The sequence below is a fragment of the Catharus ustulatus genome, chromosome 16 (assembly GCF_009819885.2).
Source record: "Catharus ustulatus isolate bCatUst1 chromosome 16, bCatUst1.pri.v2, whole genome shotgun sequence".
In the NCBI taxonomy this organism is placed as follows: domain Eukaryota; kingdom Metazoa; phylum Chordata; class Aves; order Passeriformes; family Turdidae; genus Catharus; species Catharus ustulatus.
Window position 1 is genome coordinate 7,419,998 of NC_046236.1, and position 16,875 is coordinate 7,436,872.

The 16,875-nt window shown below is 35.3% G+C and overlaps 1 protein-coding gene across 2 annotated transcripts in view; it reads right to left on the bottom strand.

Moving 5' to 3' along the window:
- SNX29 (sorting nexin 29) overlaps positions 1 to 16,875 on the bottom strand; it is a 105,931-nt gene that overhangs the window by 43,698 nt on the left and 45,358 nt on the right. For both annotated transcript variants that reach the window (XM_033073714.2, XM_033073715.1), the window contains exon 19: positions 4,632 to 4,772. In XM_033073714.2, coding sequence (XP_032929605.1) covers positions 4,632 to 4,772 — 141 coding nt within the window. The remainder of the gene's footprint in view (positions 1 to 4,631; positions 4,773 to 16,875) is intronic.

Here is a 16,875-nt window from a genome sequence, read left to right on the forward strand (position 1 = left end):
TCAGCAAAGTGCTGTGTATTCTTTCCAGATGGGGTATCCAGTGTTTTAAAGGAAAGCAGAGGATATCAAGCAGTCAAGTCAGCACTCAGTGCAAAGCTACCTGATTCAATTTCTCCTCACTTAGACAATCACTGAATTCAGGTCTTCAGTGGAACTATTTTGATATGCCCTCTATTGGGACAACACTCTTGCAAGAGGATTCTTAATTAGATCTTTACTCAATTACTATAATCTGCCCAATGTAGAAGCAGCAACTGGGATTTTAAGGATGCTGCAATATTTTAAAGATTAGACTAGTCAGTCCACTAAATATTCATGTATTAATATTTAATCATTATTTTGAGAGACACTAACATAACACCAGAAAGGTTCAGAAGCCAAATGTAAGCTAAATGTTATCTTAAGTGGAAAAAAATTATATTTGTATGCAAAAACCTACAGGGAACCTTTTCCAATCAGGTGCTGTGACTGTACAAAGGTGCCTGGAGCCCAGCCTGTCCTGGGCACTCCTGGCAGCAAGGCAGCAGTCAAAAACAAAAACTGTGAGAAGGAGTTCACAAGATCCAAAGTACCTGAAGGCTTGCAAAAGGAAAAGAATCTATCTCATGCAAGAAAAACCAGTTGGAAATTACAAATCTTGGTATATACAGCTACATAGAAAATACTGAGGAAATCACAAACCAGGCTGATACATAGGAGTATGTTTAAAAATTACAAAACCTGAACAGTTCAAATGTTAACGATACAGTTGAAATTTATAGGTTTTAAAGAAATTGATCTGCAGGTTGAAAATTAATTAAAATACATGCTAAGTAAAGACATTTTCCTTATATACACAAACAAGGGAACAAAGGTATTTCTTGTTTTACTCAAATAAAGTATTGATGAATTGAAGAAAGAACTCTTATTCTTGCCAGGATTACTCATAAAGATTTTGACAACTATTTGCTACCAGCACTGAAAGATCTTTAGTAGAAGATACACAGCATGGGGAATAGTATACATGAAAATTAATACATGGACTCTTGAAAGCATTATTATTTTCCTTCAGTAAATATCTAACTTGATTCAAAGCAACATTTATAAAACAAATTATTCTCTTCCCTGCTTTATTTTAGTTCTAACTTACTAAATTCAAATGTTAAACTAATATGCTGAAAATGAGGTTACCAAGCTGAAAGGCAAATACACACTCTTCTTTGTAATTGCAAAAAAGGTTACTTGTACAAAGCAGTAGTCTTTCCTCTTTTCAGTTACTTTTCAACTAATTGGTTTTCTGTATATCAAATTTAGCTTTCCTCAAGCATTAAAGCTAGTTTTTAATCTCACATATATGAACATGAACTTCCAAGATAAATTGTCCCAACTGAAGGCAAACAAATGAAAAGCAAAAATGCATTACAAACATAATGATCAACATTTATATTATTATTAATTATAATGGTTTATAATTGTTAAACATTTTCAAATTTCACTGCTACTTGATGAATATATATATATCTAAAAATATCTGATTTTCTGACTTTTTAAAATCCTCATTCAGCTAAAATTCTGCTTTCTTTTTGCATTTTCCCAATGTCAAACTCTGCAACTTTGCATTTGAACCTGACCTCCCTGACTTCTACTGTTGCAAACAGGAAAAATATTATGCATGAAAATGAATACTTCTCTGTATTTTATTCTACATTACTCTCCTCTAGTGAAGCTCCCCACTCTGAGCTCCACTGGACAGTACTTTGCCAGTCTGCAGGAGTGATTCCAGGTCATTCTGCAGAATATGGTGTCCTCTTGTGATCCTGGAGGTTCCCTAAATCTGAGACATGTAACTGAACACGAATTTCAGTGCTGGTTTCAATTACAGCAAGACCTTTGGATGCCTCTGACATTTACAATAAGCACATAACCTTCATTAGCCCCACAGTACAGAGTGCATTGAAGGGATGCAGTGAAAAAACTCATCCAGGTGCTGAGCTGAAGCATATAAAAGCATCAATGCTTTTCCAAAAGCTGTAAAATTATAATTTTTAGCCATTTGCACATGGAGGACTGGTTTTAACTAATGTGTTATTTGGGCATCTAATAACACTGAGGAGTTCAAAGGATATGAAAACCATAGATTAATGTAAGAGATACTTTTGTCAGCAGAATTCAGCTACTGAAACTGTTCTTTAGGACTGATTTAAGATTGTATTGATTAATCCAGAAATGGGAAGACAGTTCCAATTCTATTAAAACCAGTAAAAGCAATATCAGAGAGAAAAATTATCCAGTGACATCTAATTGCATATTTAAAGGTAGATGTGCTTTGGTAGCCACTAAATTGAAAAAGCAGTATTGAAAAAGGTAGTATTGGCAATATCTCCTCTAATGTTTATTACCAAACATATCCATATGTAACATCCTGCACAAATCCTCATCCTAAACTGAAAGTTCTGCAGAATTCCAAGACAGACTTTCCCACATGAATGAATTAATTTTATACTAAATTTTTAAACCTTCAACTGGCTGTGGAAAGCAGGGCCATCTCAGGGCCTTCCACCCACCTCAGCCAGTCCCACAGCACAATTATTTTCCAAGGACTACTGCACAAAATGGTCCAAATTCCAAAGGGCAATACATTCTGTGACACACACAGAAAACAGTCTCACTAAAAGGACAAAAATCTGCATGCACAATGTGCTGTGCAAATAAACTCCAGTGTGACAAACTGAGCCTTGCTCAGCTGAGGTGGAAGTGTCACTCTGAGACTTGCCAGGTCACAACCCCACCACTGCCCCACGTCTCATCACAGGAGTCTTTCAGGAGTGCAAGGGACAGTAAAGGGACTCTAAAGAAAAAGTCCTTTTTCTGAGATCTGATAAGTGGTTGTGGGTTTATGCAAGATTAAGGTAGAATTTTGGCTCAAAGCTAAAGCACCAAAAGAATAAGCAATGCAAATTTTTTCATAAGTTGCTCCACTGATAATTTTGTATGCATCAATTGTGCAAGTGAAGTTGTAACTCAATTAGTATTTAAAGTAATTAAGGATGAAAGAGTATCAAAAAAAAGCTTAAAAGGCGTCTTTTGTAATTTACTGAAGTGGCTGATACTCCATCACTTCAAAAAAGGAGAATTAGTTATGTAACAAAGAAGAAAATGCCTGGTTTCCATGACAAAACCGTCCACTAAAAATTAAATGAAAAATGCATGAACTTCTACCAGATGAAATAAAAGCAGAAAAGCTCTCTAAAGAACTTCCATTTCCTCAGTCAGCAGGCAATGAACTACATTAACTGGACCTTATGCCAAGCAAACAGACCTATGGATTTTATTGATAAATTTCATCTATATTTTTATCACCACCACCCATCCCAGACTACACGCATCACTGCCATTTCACATATGCCAAACTTACCTACTCATTTTGCAAAATACCTGGGAAATCTTTGGAAGTCAAAGTTACTATCTTTAAACATTCATAATCCACATTCACTGACATCTGAATGCCAGTAAGGAATTTCTAACTTTTTTCTATTTCTTTTTTCAAAATTTATATTACTTCATACAAATTAGTAAAGATCATTTTTCTAGCACAGACAAAGGACAATTGTGGCATTTTAATGATATATGCATTACTGTGGTCTTAAACCAAACACAATGTCATGAAGATCTGAGTTTTACAGTTATTATGTCAGCTGTGTTTTGATGACTACATGGATCACTATGGTAGGAGCTTCTTAAAGATTTAATACAAGAACTTAGTGATACAAAGGCAAAAAACAGTAAAAAGAGAAAATCCTATGAAAAAGCTAATTAAATTTAACCTTAAAAACTCTACTTTAAGAACCCAGCAGTTCAACAAAGATGTTTTCAGTCATAGGAACAATTTAAATCTCCAATATATTGGAGATTTTACTTGTGATAGCTAAATAAAAATTTCAGATAAGTCCTATGCTGCAAAGGAAATTTCCTTCAATTACGCCTCAATCCTTACTGGCCTTACAGTGTACACTGCAATGTGTATTTACACTCTTGATCAGTTTAAAGTTTTGATGACTAAGATTTTAATTACATGGTACTACATATTTACTACATACATACTACAATAGTTACTGTTTTATTTCAAAACCCTATAGATATGAAAACACAAATTTCCATTTTAAAATGACAGGGCTAAGACACAAAGACAGATTACAGGGATTAAGTACCTAAATGTCTTTAAAAAGCTGGTTTAAAGAACTTAAAAGTGTTGGTGAAGAGTGCAGGAAATTTAAGGATTTTAGACTGGTACTTCTTGAAATTTACAGAAATATTTAATGAATTACGCACCAGTATTGATTGCTGTCTTTTTTTTTTTTTTTGAGAAAAATGGAGAAGAGACTTCATTTTACATTTAGGGCTGTCCAGTACAGTTTTTGAGGGTTTGTGCTTTTGTGTACATCATCAATATTTCATTCAATAAAACTTCTCAGTAAGTGGAAAAACCAATGCATTACCTACATCAGTGAATCTCCAGTTGGTAGGAGGAAAGTCTATAAAAATAGCAGGTACTAGCAGGTGTGAAAATATTTATAAGTCACCTAATTTTTTGTGTATAGGTAAGAGAGGTTTTTCCCCCAGCTTTTACTGGTACTGTGAGTTCTTTCAAGTACCTTGTTTCCAATGGCCTTTTTTGGTGGGAAGTTGAAAGTCCTCACTTGCTGGTACTTGTTCTGTAATTTATGATGCAAGCTTCTGAACTCTGCGTACCTTCGATACACATTCCACTCATCGTCCTTTATCCTGATGTAAACCTGCAAAATGCAGACAGGGAAGGAATCATGTAAAGACAAACAGAGCTGATGTGTGTCCTTCACTCTTTTTAAATCCCCCAGGCTCAGCACCATGTGAAGTACCACAAGCTCCAGGATCCCACAGCCACAGATCCATGTCTGACTGCATTTGCTTTTGCTGTTGTACAGGTCATTAACCCCATTCTCTCCCTTTTCCTCCTCTTTCTCTCTCTTTCTCCTATTTTAATCAACACAGCTTGCTCATTTTAACATGACTCTGGGGCAACCATGGCAGCACTTCTCGTTACCATGGTTTCCAGCATATTCTACTACCCAGTGACCAAAGGAAAAAATCATTTAATACCACTATGAAATTGATTTCTATGTCCTCAACACAGTTTTTCAACTTTGTAAATTAGCTTTGCAGCATCAGAATTGCAAAACCTAATTTTATCCCAAGTATGAAACTTAATTTACTTCCTAACAAAATTACATTGAAAACTAAACTAGAAATTTTATTGTTTGGAAAATAAACACAGTTCATTCTTTCTGCTTGTATAGGACATTAAGTATAATTTAACACAGCTGTAGTTTTTGTGATTCTGTTTTTGTTTGCTGCTCATTATTTCATGAGCCTATTACCAATTACATGCTAAATATTCGCTTTCTCTAGGAAAATGCCATGCAGAAGTGAAATATACTCACAGAAAACTGAGATTACACTCTTTCCTAGGGAATGACACAGTTTAAAAGAATGCTGAAACAGCACAAGTCAGAAACGATAAACCAAGCATCAGAACTTAAAATCCAGAGTGACCTTTCCCTTTGCTCCTTCAATGGAATCTGTAGTTTATTCATTCTTGTGTGTGTTAATAATCTCAATATTTTACATCAGGAATTAAGCTGGAACAGTACTGATGACACTGTTTTGCAGCTCCAAAACCCCCAGTAATTTAGTAGTAAACTGTAAGGCAAATATCAGGAGAACATTTATGGAAAAAAGCAACACCAACCACTGTCACACACAGAGTGGGCAGTAACAACTGCATTTTTGTGGAAACTAGATAAAAATAAAATTTGGATTTTGATGTGGCCAATTTCAATACTGAATTGCAGCTTTTCCTGGTGACTGAAGCATGGTACTTCTTTCTCACTGAGATACTGAAAGTCCTTAGGAGAAAAAAATCAATTTTTCTGAGGACTGACGGTATTTCAGAGATGAAGTGAATGTCTTGTCCCACAAAATGTGCCCATGCTTTGGCCTTTGTGAAGTCCTCTCTTCAGACACCTAGTTTCTCAAACTTATAGGAAGCTTCTTGGCAACAAAATACAATATATTATGCAGATACCATGCAAGTTCTGTCAAATTAGAATATTTCAGTGTAGAAAATATTAATACATTTTCTACAGGAAGACTATAATTCCAAAAAAAGGAATACTATAATTCCAAAATTAACACATCTAAGAAATGAAAATATTCAGAGTATCGTGAATTACAAACATACATGTAAACAAAAATTCAGCTAGTTTTGGTAACAAGAATTCAGGTAGTGGCATGATGGAAACACAATAGTAAGTCTGCAAGAAGTATTCAGATTTCTTTTTCATATTGAAAAAGCCAGGATAATTAAACACCTACAGAACCTTCTGTTTTAATAATTGAGTACCTCTTTGAAGGCAAATGCAGGAATATAAAAAATGCAACTATTTTGCATAATTCTAATCAAATTTATTTCATGTAGTAAAAACTATATTAAATCTTTATTCATCCAGCCCTAAGCCCTCCCCCTGCCTAGTCTCACTTCAACTAGTATATTGTTTGGAATTCTGTATACATTCCCAAGATTCATGTTTCAGTTTCTGTAGGGGGACAGGGATGACCAAAATAAAAGCTTAAATTATTTTTAACAAAGTTATTTAATATGGAAATCCTAACTTAACTAAGTACTTATCTTTGCACATGTGATTTGGTGAATCATGCAGTTCAACATTACCTGTTAAGCTGTAACCAATAGTTAACCAACTAAAGAATCCTGTACACTGTAATTGAAAATTTTCAGGACTGCAAAAACATGGATTGATTTCTTAGATAAAACTATTGGAAAATTTCTTACTGTTCTTCTATGTACATAGATATTGATTTCATTTAGACAGCAGGAAATGAAAATGCAACATTTGGAGCCCTGTGCCATATTGAATTTATTGACAATCAACTAATAGACTATGAAAGGTATATTAAAGTTCATGATGCAGCTCACATTTAAACTTTTATTATCTCAGAGGGGAATACTATTCTCAAGCCAAGGGATTGCTACACACTTAATGCAAATGCAGTTGGGAAATCAAACTAAGTGAATATTAAATATAAAATTATTTGGATAAACTAGTCTACTCACTGAAGGCATATAGTTATCTTAGGGCCATGTTACAGAAAGTTGAAATGACTGCTCTCAGGCTTATTCTCAGATCAATTTAAAAGATAAATGCTAAATCATTTCATTTCCTTTCTGATGCCCCTGTTTTCCTGATATCATCCAATTTCTAACCTACTTAAATAATTTTCAGGGTAATGAAAATGTACAGACTAAATCAAAATCACTGCTAGAATATTCACTTGTAGACGAAAGATTTCACTTTAATATTGTCTTGGATATATAAAAATTAATTAATTAATTAGTTTCTGTTTGTAATTTCGGAGCACTTTCCACCTGGGTCTCCCATGTAAAGATCGATTGGTAACCTTTCTGTAGCTATGAGCTACAGCAGCTCTAAGAAAAATTTCAGTTAATAAGTATGTTTAATGAATTAGTCTGTTATTTTCTCATCACAAACATGTCTGAAGTCAGAGATTTGGAAAGCAAGAGCAATAACAGTAGTAATTTAATAGTGTTTATCAGTCTACTACCTGCTAACTTAATATTACTGAAATGCCAAAAATCTTCAGAGAATCAATGTGAAAGCACATGTATAATGATTGCACACTGAAGTGAATATCCTGCTGCCGTGGTACTGGAGTTTGAGCCACACCGCGGCAGCCCCCGCCCGGCCAGCTTGGTACAAGTACTTAGGCGGAAGAAAAAATTGCTTTTTGGGGTTTGTTTGTTTTAAGATGTGTGTTCACAAAGGCCTATCTAACTTTTGTATTGGTGTAACAATGTTCAATATTAAAAACCAGACATTTGATTGATTTTTATCAGGTCTAAAGGAAGTTGTTAAGGTCTTTATAGGGAATTATTTTAATAATTGGTTCTTTGCTTTCCTCATTAATACAAACTACCACAATAGGTTAAGAATCTTTAAGCAGTTGAGTCAAATATGATGTTAGCAAGTCCAGGAAACAGACTGATACCAACTGACATAGTTCATCTCCATTTACATATAAAAGCATGAGGAAAATAAAGGACAAATGCCAAAATTCCAACTTGCTCCAGTTCAAATGCCTGTAATCAACACCTGTCCTTCTGATCTGCAGAAGTCTTATGCGTGTGCTTCTCTTTTCTCATGCAAAATATAGATTGTGTGTCAGTTTTGTGTCTCTCTGCAGTACAGCAAGAGATACTGACTGAGATATTATAGAACCTTCTCCTGTTATAATGACATCCATAGCTGCAGAATTCCAGATTAAGTATCAGGAAGGATATTCCCTAAACAAAGTTACTCCTGAATCTTGCCTGCAAACATGGCTCACATTTTCTGGAAGGAATAATACATAATGAAAAATAAATTCTAAGACAGAGAACTCCATTGATGGGAGCTCCACAAATACAAAAGAGCTGAATTCAAAGTCCTTGTGAGTCCATGGCCCACTACCAGAAGGAAAGGAACAGTGTTAAGGGAAGATGAGCAGTGAAAGCTCTACTAAACCACATATAAAAATGGCACAAGATACAAGGCAACTCAGGACATTTCAACAGCAGAACACTTCAAAGGACAGAGAGAATACTGAGAATGTTTGTAAAGAATCAGTCCTAGGCTGGACAAGGTCACCATTTTGAGCATGGAAAAAAGTGATGGACAGCATAAGGAATGCAAAAGAGACTGATCTGCACTAAGGAAGCTCCTGTGACATTTATCAGCTAAGTAGGCATTACAAGGGGATAAAAAAGGGTGAAAGAAAAACTTCTGAATTACTGTAATTCTCTGTATTACTGTATTTCTAACTTCCTTTCCCTCACTAAGAGAAAAAGGTTTTCTGGAGATCCCCTTGTTTATTGTATACATTCAAATCAATGTCCAAGCATGTGATAACAAAAAGGAAATTTAGCAACTGGCTTGGTAGGGACAACCCAATTAGCACAAACACAAGAGCAGAACATGTTAATTGGCACCATTATTTTTTGATGTTAACTCAGCTAAGCTTGACCGGTGAATGTTTCCCTTACATTTGTTTTTATATAACACTACAAATCTTGGAGTACCACTGGTCTAGAGTTTTACACTTCGGATAATAAAGGGTTTTTTAATTCTTAAAACTCTGGTTCAACTTTAATGTACATCTCAATTATTCAGGAAAATGAAGTTGAAGAGATTTTGATCAAAGTTTAACATTTAAGAAATAACTGTTTTCAAGGACATTAGGTATCTTTTTTCCTGTTAGAAAAGCACACTATGAAATGGGAGTAATGTATTTCAATCTACTTAGGATTTATCAAAATTACTTATTTCTGCACTCAAAACATATAGAAGAAATAAAAAGTATTCATAAAAAAATAAGAAGCAGTTTCATTTTACTTCAGGACAATGGGATTCTGTTAAGAATGTAAATTCAAGCTCAAGTCTACAAAGTTACCTCTGAAGTGTGAGAAATGAATACAAATTAAAGTTATATTTTGAGACAGCTGCAGGCCTGTATTTATGGTTAAGTTCCCCCTTTGAAAATGATCCAATTTAAGAATTTTCTGCATAATGAAAAACAAATGGAACAATGAAACTTTTCAGTTGTGATAGTAGCAGCTTTTTGTGTGCCATAGAGACATAACAGGAATTAGAGTGAACAAGCTTTTATTTCAATATGACCATTCTATCCACTCGCACAAAGACTACAGATACTTGAATATAATTTATGTTAAATCTTCAAGTTTCTGTTATTTAGTTCATAAAAATGAACAATACAGCGTCAAATATATGACAGAACACATATCAAAGCATGAACCTTAAAAACAGCCAATATTGTTCCACTAAAGAGAAAAATGTCACACATTTTAGGCTTATCCACTCAATTACAGACATGCAGTGTAATGATCAGTGTGCTTCTGCAGTCACAGTTCTGCGTCTATTCACCAAAACAGCACTAAAGTGACTGGCCACTAGAGAACAAAGGCAGCACTGCCTCCACTTTTGTTGCATAGAATCAATATTTTTTGTCTTTTTATATGCAAATCAAATCAGCACCAAAAAAAAAAATCACTCAATAGCATAATAAGCTCCTTTTGACAGTGAAATATGACTTATAATAACCCAAGATAATTAACGTCGTTTCACAAACATGCACTTTGAACCATACAGTCATTGCAGTGCATGACAACCACTCAGGGAAAGAAGTTTCTACAGAAGAGAAAATAGGTAAAATTACAATAGTGCTGCCTTTTTCTCTAAACAAAACATGGTGAGTGCTCAGTCAAGGGAAAGGAGGCTATCTCATCAGTTTTTAAAATACGTAACATAATTAATATTTATTTTAGATATTTATTGAATATAAATTATTTGTTTCTTTCTGCAGTGGTTATAAAATAATCTGAAAATAGAAATTCTACTTTTACTTTCCTAGGATTTTTTGCACCCAGCACTTCAATAAACAAATCAATGTAGTAAGCTGTAATTCTGTTTCCTTTAGAAAAAGAAATAATTACAGAAGTCTCCAAGGACTGATCTCATCTTTTTATACTCCCTTCATCCCAGTTATTTAAAATTTTTTCTGCTTTATGCTTCCTCTTATGCTTCTTTGATACATCCTTGGGTCCCACTGCACAAAAAGTGGGATATTCAACCTTTTTGGCTCACACAGATTCAAATCACTCTGAGAATGCCATGAGCCACATCTTTCTTTCAAATTCTCCCAATCATTCCAGTTCATTTTCTTCTCTACTTGCCCTGAGCTGCACAGAAATGGAATATGATTAGAAGACTATTTATTTCTCCTTTTTGCCTGCTTAGTGCTGCAGCTGCTGAAGTCATCCAATTCATCACGTATCAGGAAAATAAAATGCAATTTCGGGTGTAATTTTTTGGGTTTAGTTTGCTGCTTACCTTTCAACTCTTAATTGCCTTCCATTGCCTTCCATTTTCAACCTTTGAGGAAATACCAAGGCCATGCTGACTTGTGATTAAATTCAAGGTTAACAGGCACAGCTGGCAGATCCTGGACTGTGCTTTCCCTGTTTCATCTCTCAAAGTATTTTCTGGGCACTCTGCTCCTCAAACATTTTTGGTATCAGATACTGCTATCCTCCATCTTTTATGCTGTGTTTCTGTGAAAATTCTTCCTCTCCACTGCAAGGACACTGAGGGGCTGGAGCATGTTCAGAGAAGGGAGTGGAGCTGGGGAAGTGGCTCAGCCTGGAGAAAAGGAGGCTCAGGGGGAACCTTGTGGGTCTGCACAACTCCCTGACAGGAGCCTGGAGCCAGGGGAGGGTCAGGCACTGCCCCCAGGGAACAGGGACAGGACAAGGGGAAACAGCCTCAGGCTGGGCCAGGGGAGGTTCCCATTGAATAGAGAAAACTTCATGGGAAGGGCTGTCCAGCACAGGCTGCCCACAGCAGCACTGGAGCCACCACACCTGGAGGAATTTAAAAGCCATGGGGATGTGGCTTCTGGGGACATGGGTGAGTGGTGGCCTTGGCAGTGCTGGGGAACAGCTGGACTCAACGGTTTTAGAGTTGTTTTCCAACCTAAATAATCCTGTGATAAAAGCCCTTTCACAGGAGAGTGTATTGCTCTTCCTTCACAGAGGAAGTGCAGAGGAAAACATCAGGTTTTAAAACATCTTTTAAAGTAATGTAAAAAGAAATATTGCAAGCAAATATGTCAGTCAATACTAAACAGCAAAACTGAAGATAGTAAAAGGAATAAAGAAAAATTTAAGAAATGTTTATTGATTATAGTCTTAGGGTGTCCTATTCGTATGCAAATAGTAACAGTCTTGTCTGATTAGCATATTAATCTTTAAACTTATTTGGTTCATAATGTAAAGTGTTCACTGCTCTGCAAACAAGGCGGATTTGCAAGAAGCCATTTAAATATTGATATCACTTTAGGAATCATAAAATCTCAGTTTCATTATCTTAAGTGTCAGGCATTGGTAATTATAGCAACAAAAGGCATGACTAATGGCATTTGCTGTACACTTCACAGGAAAGTGGAATCCACATTTATACAGAAAACAAGATACTCTACAGTTGAGAAATATGACAAAATAATATTACTGCAATAATGAACTTGCTTCACACAGTAAAGAAACTGCATCTAACTATCACCATCTAGAGGTAAAATGAAAATTATTTTCTTTTTAAAATTCTGATCTGGATTCTGTCTGTATGGCCGTGAATGTATTAGACAAGAAATTATTTTCTAATGGTAGACTGACTGAGCAATGTCTGCAACACAAAAGAGATGGGCATTAAACTGCACAGATCACATATAGCAGTCATCAGAAAGCAACCTAGAGAACTAGGTTGTTTCCCTCTACTAGAAAAACAGTTATTTGGAAGAGAAGACTTTTGCCACCATCACCCTGACTTTAAAAAGTCACCTAATATTTAAATTGTCTGTTTAACAGACCAGGTTTCCTTAAGTGTGACTTTGTACAAAACAAATTAATTTTTCCATATATGGCTGTGTCCTGTAATATTTATAACCAATCAGTCTGCCACTCAGTAATAGCCATCAGAAACTCTGAAAGAGAATAAACCTCTGAACCTTCTTTTGGATAACAGCCTAATGTTCTTGCTGGAAGACATGCTTATGAATGTCTAGTCTGAGCTCCTGCCACAGCCTGGATAATTTCACCCAGTGAAGTCCAAACAATCCTTATGATTTGTTGATTGGTAAAGAAGACATCAATTGGTCATGTAATTAATTTTTCTACTCAGGTGCAAAATTAATTGTACTAGTAATCTGTCAGTGCTAATGCATAGCAAGACAGGAGTCAAGACCTAAACCTGTAGCAAAAACAAACTTAAGCAAGTACAAAGAGAGAGGATGTGCTCTGAAAACATTTAGAATGACATGCCATGCACAGAAGATAAGCATTAGTTGGAAGGAAATATATTTTGTCATCGTATCTAATATTTCTATTTTAAGACTAAATTAGTCATTATTGCCATAACATTACAAAGGCAACTCATGTTTACTTTAAATGACCTCCAAGTTTCTTGCACCCTGCTCTTATAGCAAGGCACACTGATCTCAATGGTTCAGAAAATTCCTTGAAGGATTATGAAATGTATTTTATGCAGAACACTTAAATATTACAGTGGTATTTATTATTCCAAAATATCACTGTCCAGGGATTTCCTTTGAAAGAAGTCACATCTTTGTGTTTGGATTGATTTTTCTTCAATTTAATTAACTCAATTATTTTCTAGACCCACAAAATCTTCCAGTATTACTCCCAATTATACATTGTGGAGAAAACCACTGTCATGCACTCCTTTTGAAATTGCAAGGCAATAATTTCAGTGGATGCTCCAATTTGCATTTTGAAACAGTTAAAAACGTCTCCATTTCCTTCATTATTTGAAAGATTGCTATTGTATTTCCCTCTCAGCTGCCTTTCATGAAGGCTGAGAATTTCTAATATGCTTCTCCAGTGAAAAACCTTTTTTTTTTTTCACCCATATTATTTGCAGTTGATATATTTCTTCGGAGAGGAGTAGAACTGCACACAGATAAACCAGAGATTATACACAGCATAATAGTGTTTTCTATTTGTCTATCCCTTTCCTAATCATTTGTAACAACTTGAGTTTTAGACCTCCTTAAATCCTTTTTAAAATTATGTCAGATTAGCTACTTTAAAATCTGTGGTATGCAAGCCAGAAGCTATTTATCAGTCACTTTTCAGCTATTTCACCTTTGAATTCCTGGTGCACTGCATGTGGAGATTTATGTTTTATTTATTCAATAAGATCTGCTAGTGGCATTTCATTTAAAACAGACAGTCTGCTATTCTCCACAAGGAATAATCCAGAATGAGAATAACCCATAACAACTCCATGGTGAACAGAGATTATAAAATATGCATTTTTCTGTTGCTATTTTATAGTCTGAGAAAACAAGTGAAAAAATATTTTTAATTGAGCTCAATAACTGCACAGAAGTGCACATCCAATTCTAAATAGCTTTTCCCCTAAAATTTATACACCCTTTAATTATTGTAGCATCCACAGCTGAATGACACAGATTCACAGCTCTGTCATTTTTAAGACTGTAAGAGATAGTGCTAAACTGGGGCACTGCATTATCTGCTGCTCACAACTGTCCCCTTGAACTCAGCCATTCAAATTGAGCATAAAATTTGGCTACGTTTCCAGAGCTTGTTTTGAAATCCTTAAGATTCATAACCAGTTAATTCTGCCAGTTAAACATTACTGCAAGAGTGCAGTGTAACTCTACAAATACAGAGGTCTGATTGAAATTTCCACATCTAATAGGATTCATTATAAAATGCTGCTTGCTTTCAGAGTCCACAGTCTTACTTCTGAGCTTGTCCAGAATCCTTAATCCTTAACAGAAATTAAAGAAACTATTTGATGGTTGAAACTGTGTGACAAGTATGCTGGTGCTGAAAACTTTTCCTGCTATAGTTACTGAAGAGCAACATCTGGGTTTTTTTAAGGATGAAAAATGAACTGATTTTGAACATCCAAAACAGATGTTAACGTGACACAAAAGAAATACTTTGAAATGCTCTTCAAAACAGCATTACAAATCTACATTAAATTTAAAAATATAAAATTAAATTTTAAAAAGCAAGCACAAAAAAAAAGAAAACTCCTGCAGTAATCTACTCTTATCCTGTCCAGGTCAGGCCCTCCTGATATGCTAATTAACATGTCATTAATTTCTTTTCCTGATTTAAGAAGCAGTAGTGCAAAATTTGCATTTATTTCAAAGAGGCACAGCAACCCATAATTATTTCTCCTAATCCTTATATTCTTCAGAAGTTTCTTTTAATTCCATGAAAACAGAGAACAGACACTGAGGAACTGATAGGTTCACAGTTTTCCAAACTCCTGCAATTGTTACCACCCTCTTCTGGCCATTTCCAAGGCAAATGATATGTACACAATAGTTTATTTTCTGGTACAAAATACCTATTTATAAGCAAAAAGGGACAGAAGGAGCACAACAATTCTAAAGTGCATCAACAATAAATGTGACATAGCAAGTCTCCCCTGGCACAGTCCTGCTCTCTCCCTCGAGTGAAGTGCTCCAGAGACACACAATTCCAAATCAGCAGAGGTTAACAAGGTGGCTCATCAGAGGAGGGGAGAGGAGGACAATCTCTTTAGCTTCCTAATAACAGAAAATGCAGAAGAGATCAAGCCATCTCAGAAACACACTCACATGAACTGCCTTTGGCAATGGCCAAGACTCATGCCCTTTTGCAGTACCCTCATTTAGCAGCAACATCTTACCTTGATAGTATCACATGTATGATCTGATTTTCAGTTGGGTTAAGCACCTGAGGGCTAATTTCTAATTAGCCTGAAGTACAGTCATAAGTATTAAGCATATCTAAAAAACATGTTTCACCAAAACAAAATTTCAAACCTTGCCTGTTGCAGCTGGCACACTTCAGCTTTCTCCAAAGTTCCTTTGATGTCTTTTTCTCAGCATTAGCTGGCACAACCAAGAGTCAGATTTTACAGCTGTTCACTCAGGTTCTCCCAGAGAAATGTGAACTCCAACAGCTATTGGTAATAATCTCACTCACACCAACATTCTGCAATATTGCTACTTTCCTTCCTATTGATACACCACAAGTCCTTTCTCATGTAGTTGATACAAAGAGTTATACATGCATTTTAATTTTCTGCCACTGGAGAAATAAATGATAAGGCAGTAAAAATAATGTTTATTATGAATAAAAGGACTCTCAGAAACGAGCTCAATCATTTATCCTAACTGGATTCCCAGTCTGGGTCTGTTCAGGACATACTGGTAGCCTGGTAAACATCCTCTTCCATAACTTCAACACTGAATCAAATGCTCTGTAATCAGGAGCACGTTTTGGCAGAGATTTAATAAGATAAATGCACAGTACTGTTATTGAAGCTATTCTGAAGTTTTCTAAATTAATACTTTCCTGGTCACTAAAAATGTAAAATATATATTCAGCAAGCCCATGACTATATAATTGATCAGAGAGGTGGCAGAGAGGTGGCACTCACTCCAAATGTTTCATCACAGTTGTGAAAGTCCATTTGGGAAAATACCTCTTTTTCACATGCACAGGGGCAGTGACACTCCTGTAACTGAGACCAAAAACTGGCAGGAATGATAACTAGGTATTCTTCCATAAGGACAGAGCTCAACAGGTACCATGATCCAAGTTTAACAAGAATTATAGAAGTTTTAAGTCACTTCTACAGGCAATTCCTGCTTGCTTTTTCTCCTATCAAAAGAAAAAGTTCAACTGCTCAGTGGAAAAATTCTATAATACCCTGTGCTGTTCTGTAACTGAAGACAAACTAGTCTAACTATATTCTGTGTTCAAGACAGCTATATTTAACTTTTCACATGAAAAAAAATCTGTAAACTGATAGAGTGAATAGATAATGAATGGAACATATTCAGAAGAATCTGTACATTTTTCAAACATACCAACAAACAGCATTTTTCACACTATGAATGCCCAACATTATAAATTTATACTGTAGACATAAAAACCAAATAAAATTTTCAAAACTGTCTTTTTGTAAGATTCAGAATTTTCAATCTTTTGGAAATACTTTGTTTCCTTTTTTCCTGTTCTGAAGAGGCTTAGCCTTCAATTACCAGGGTTTTTTTTGTCTATTAAAGACAAGTGACATCTAACTCTCTACTCACTTCAGCAGATTTTTGGGTAAAGTTCTGAACCTTTTACAAATTGGGAAGCTTGATTTATCTCAACATTTTTCC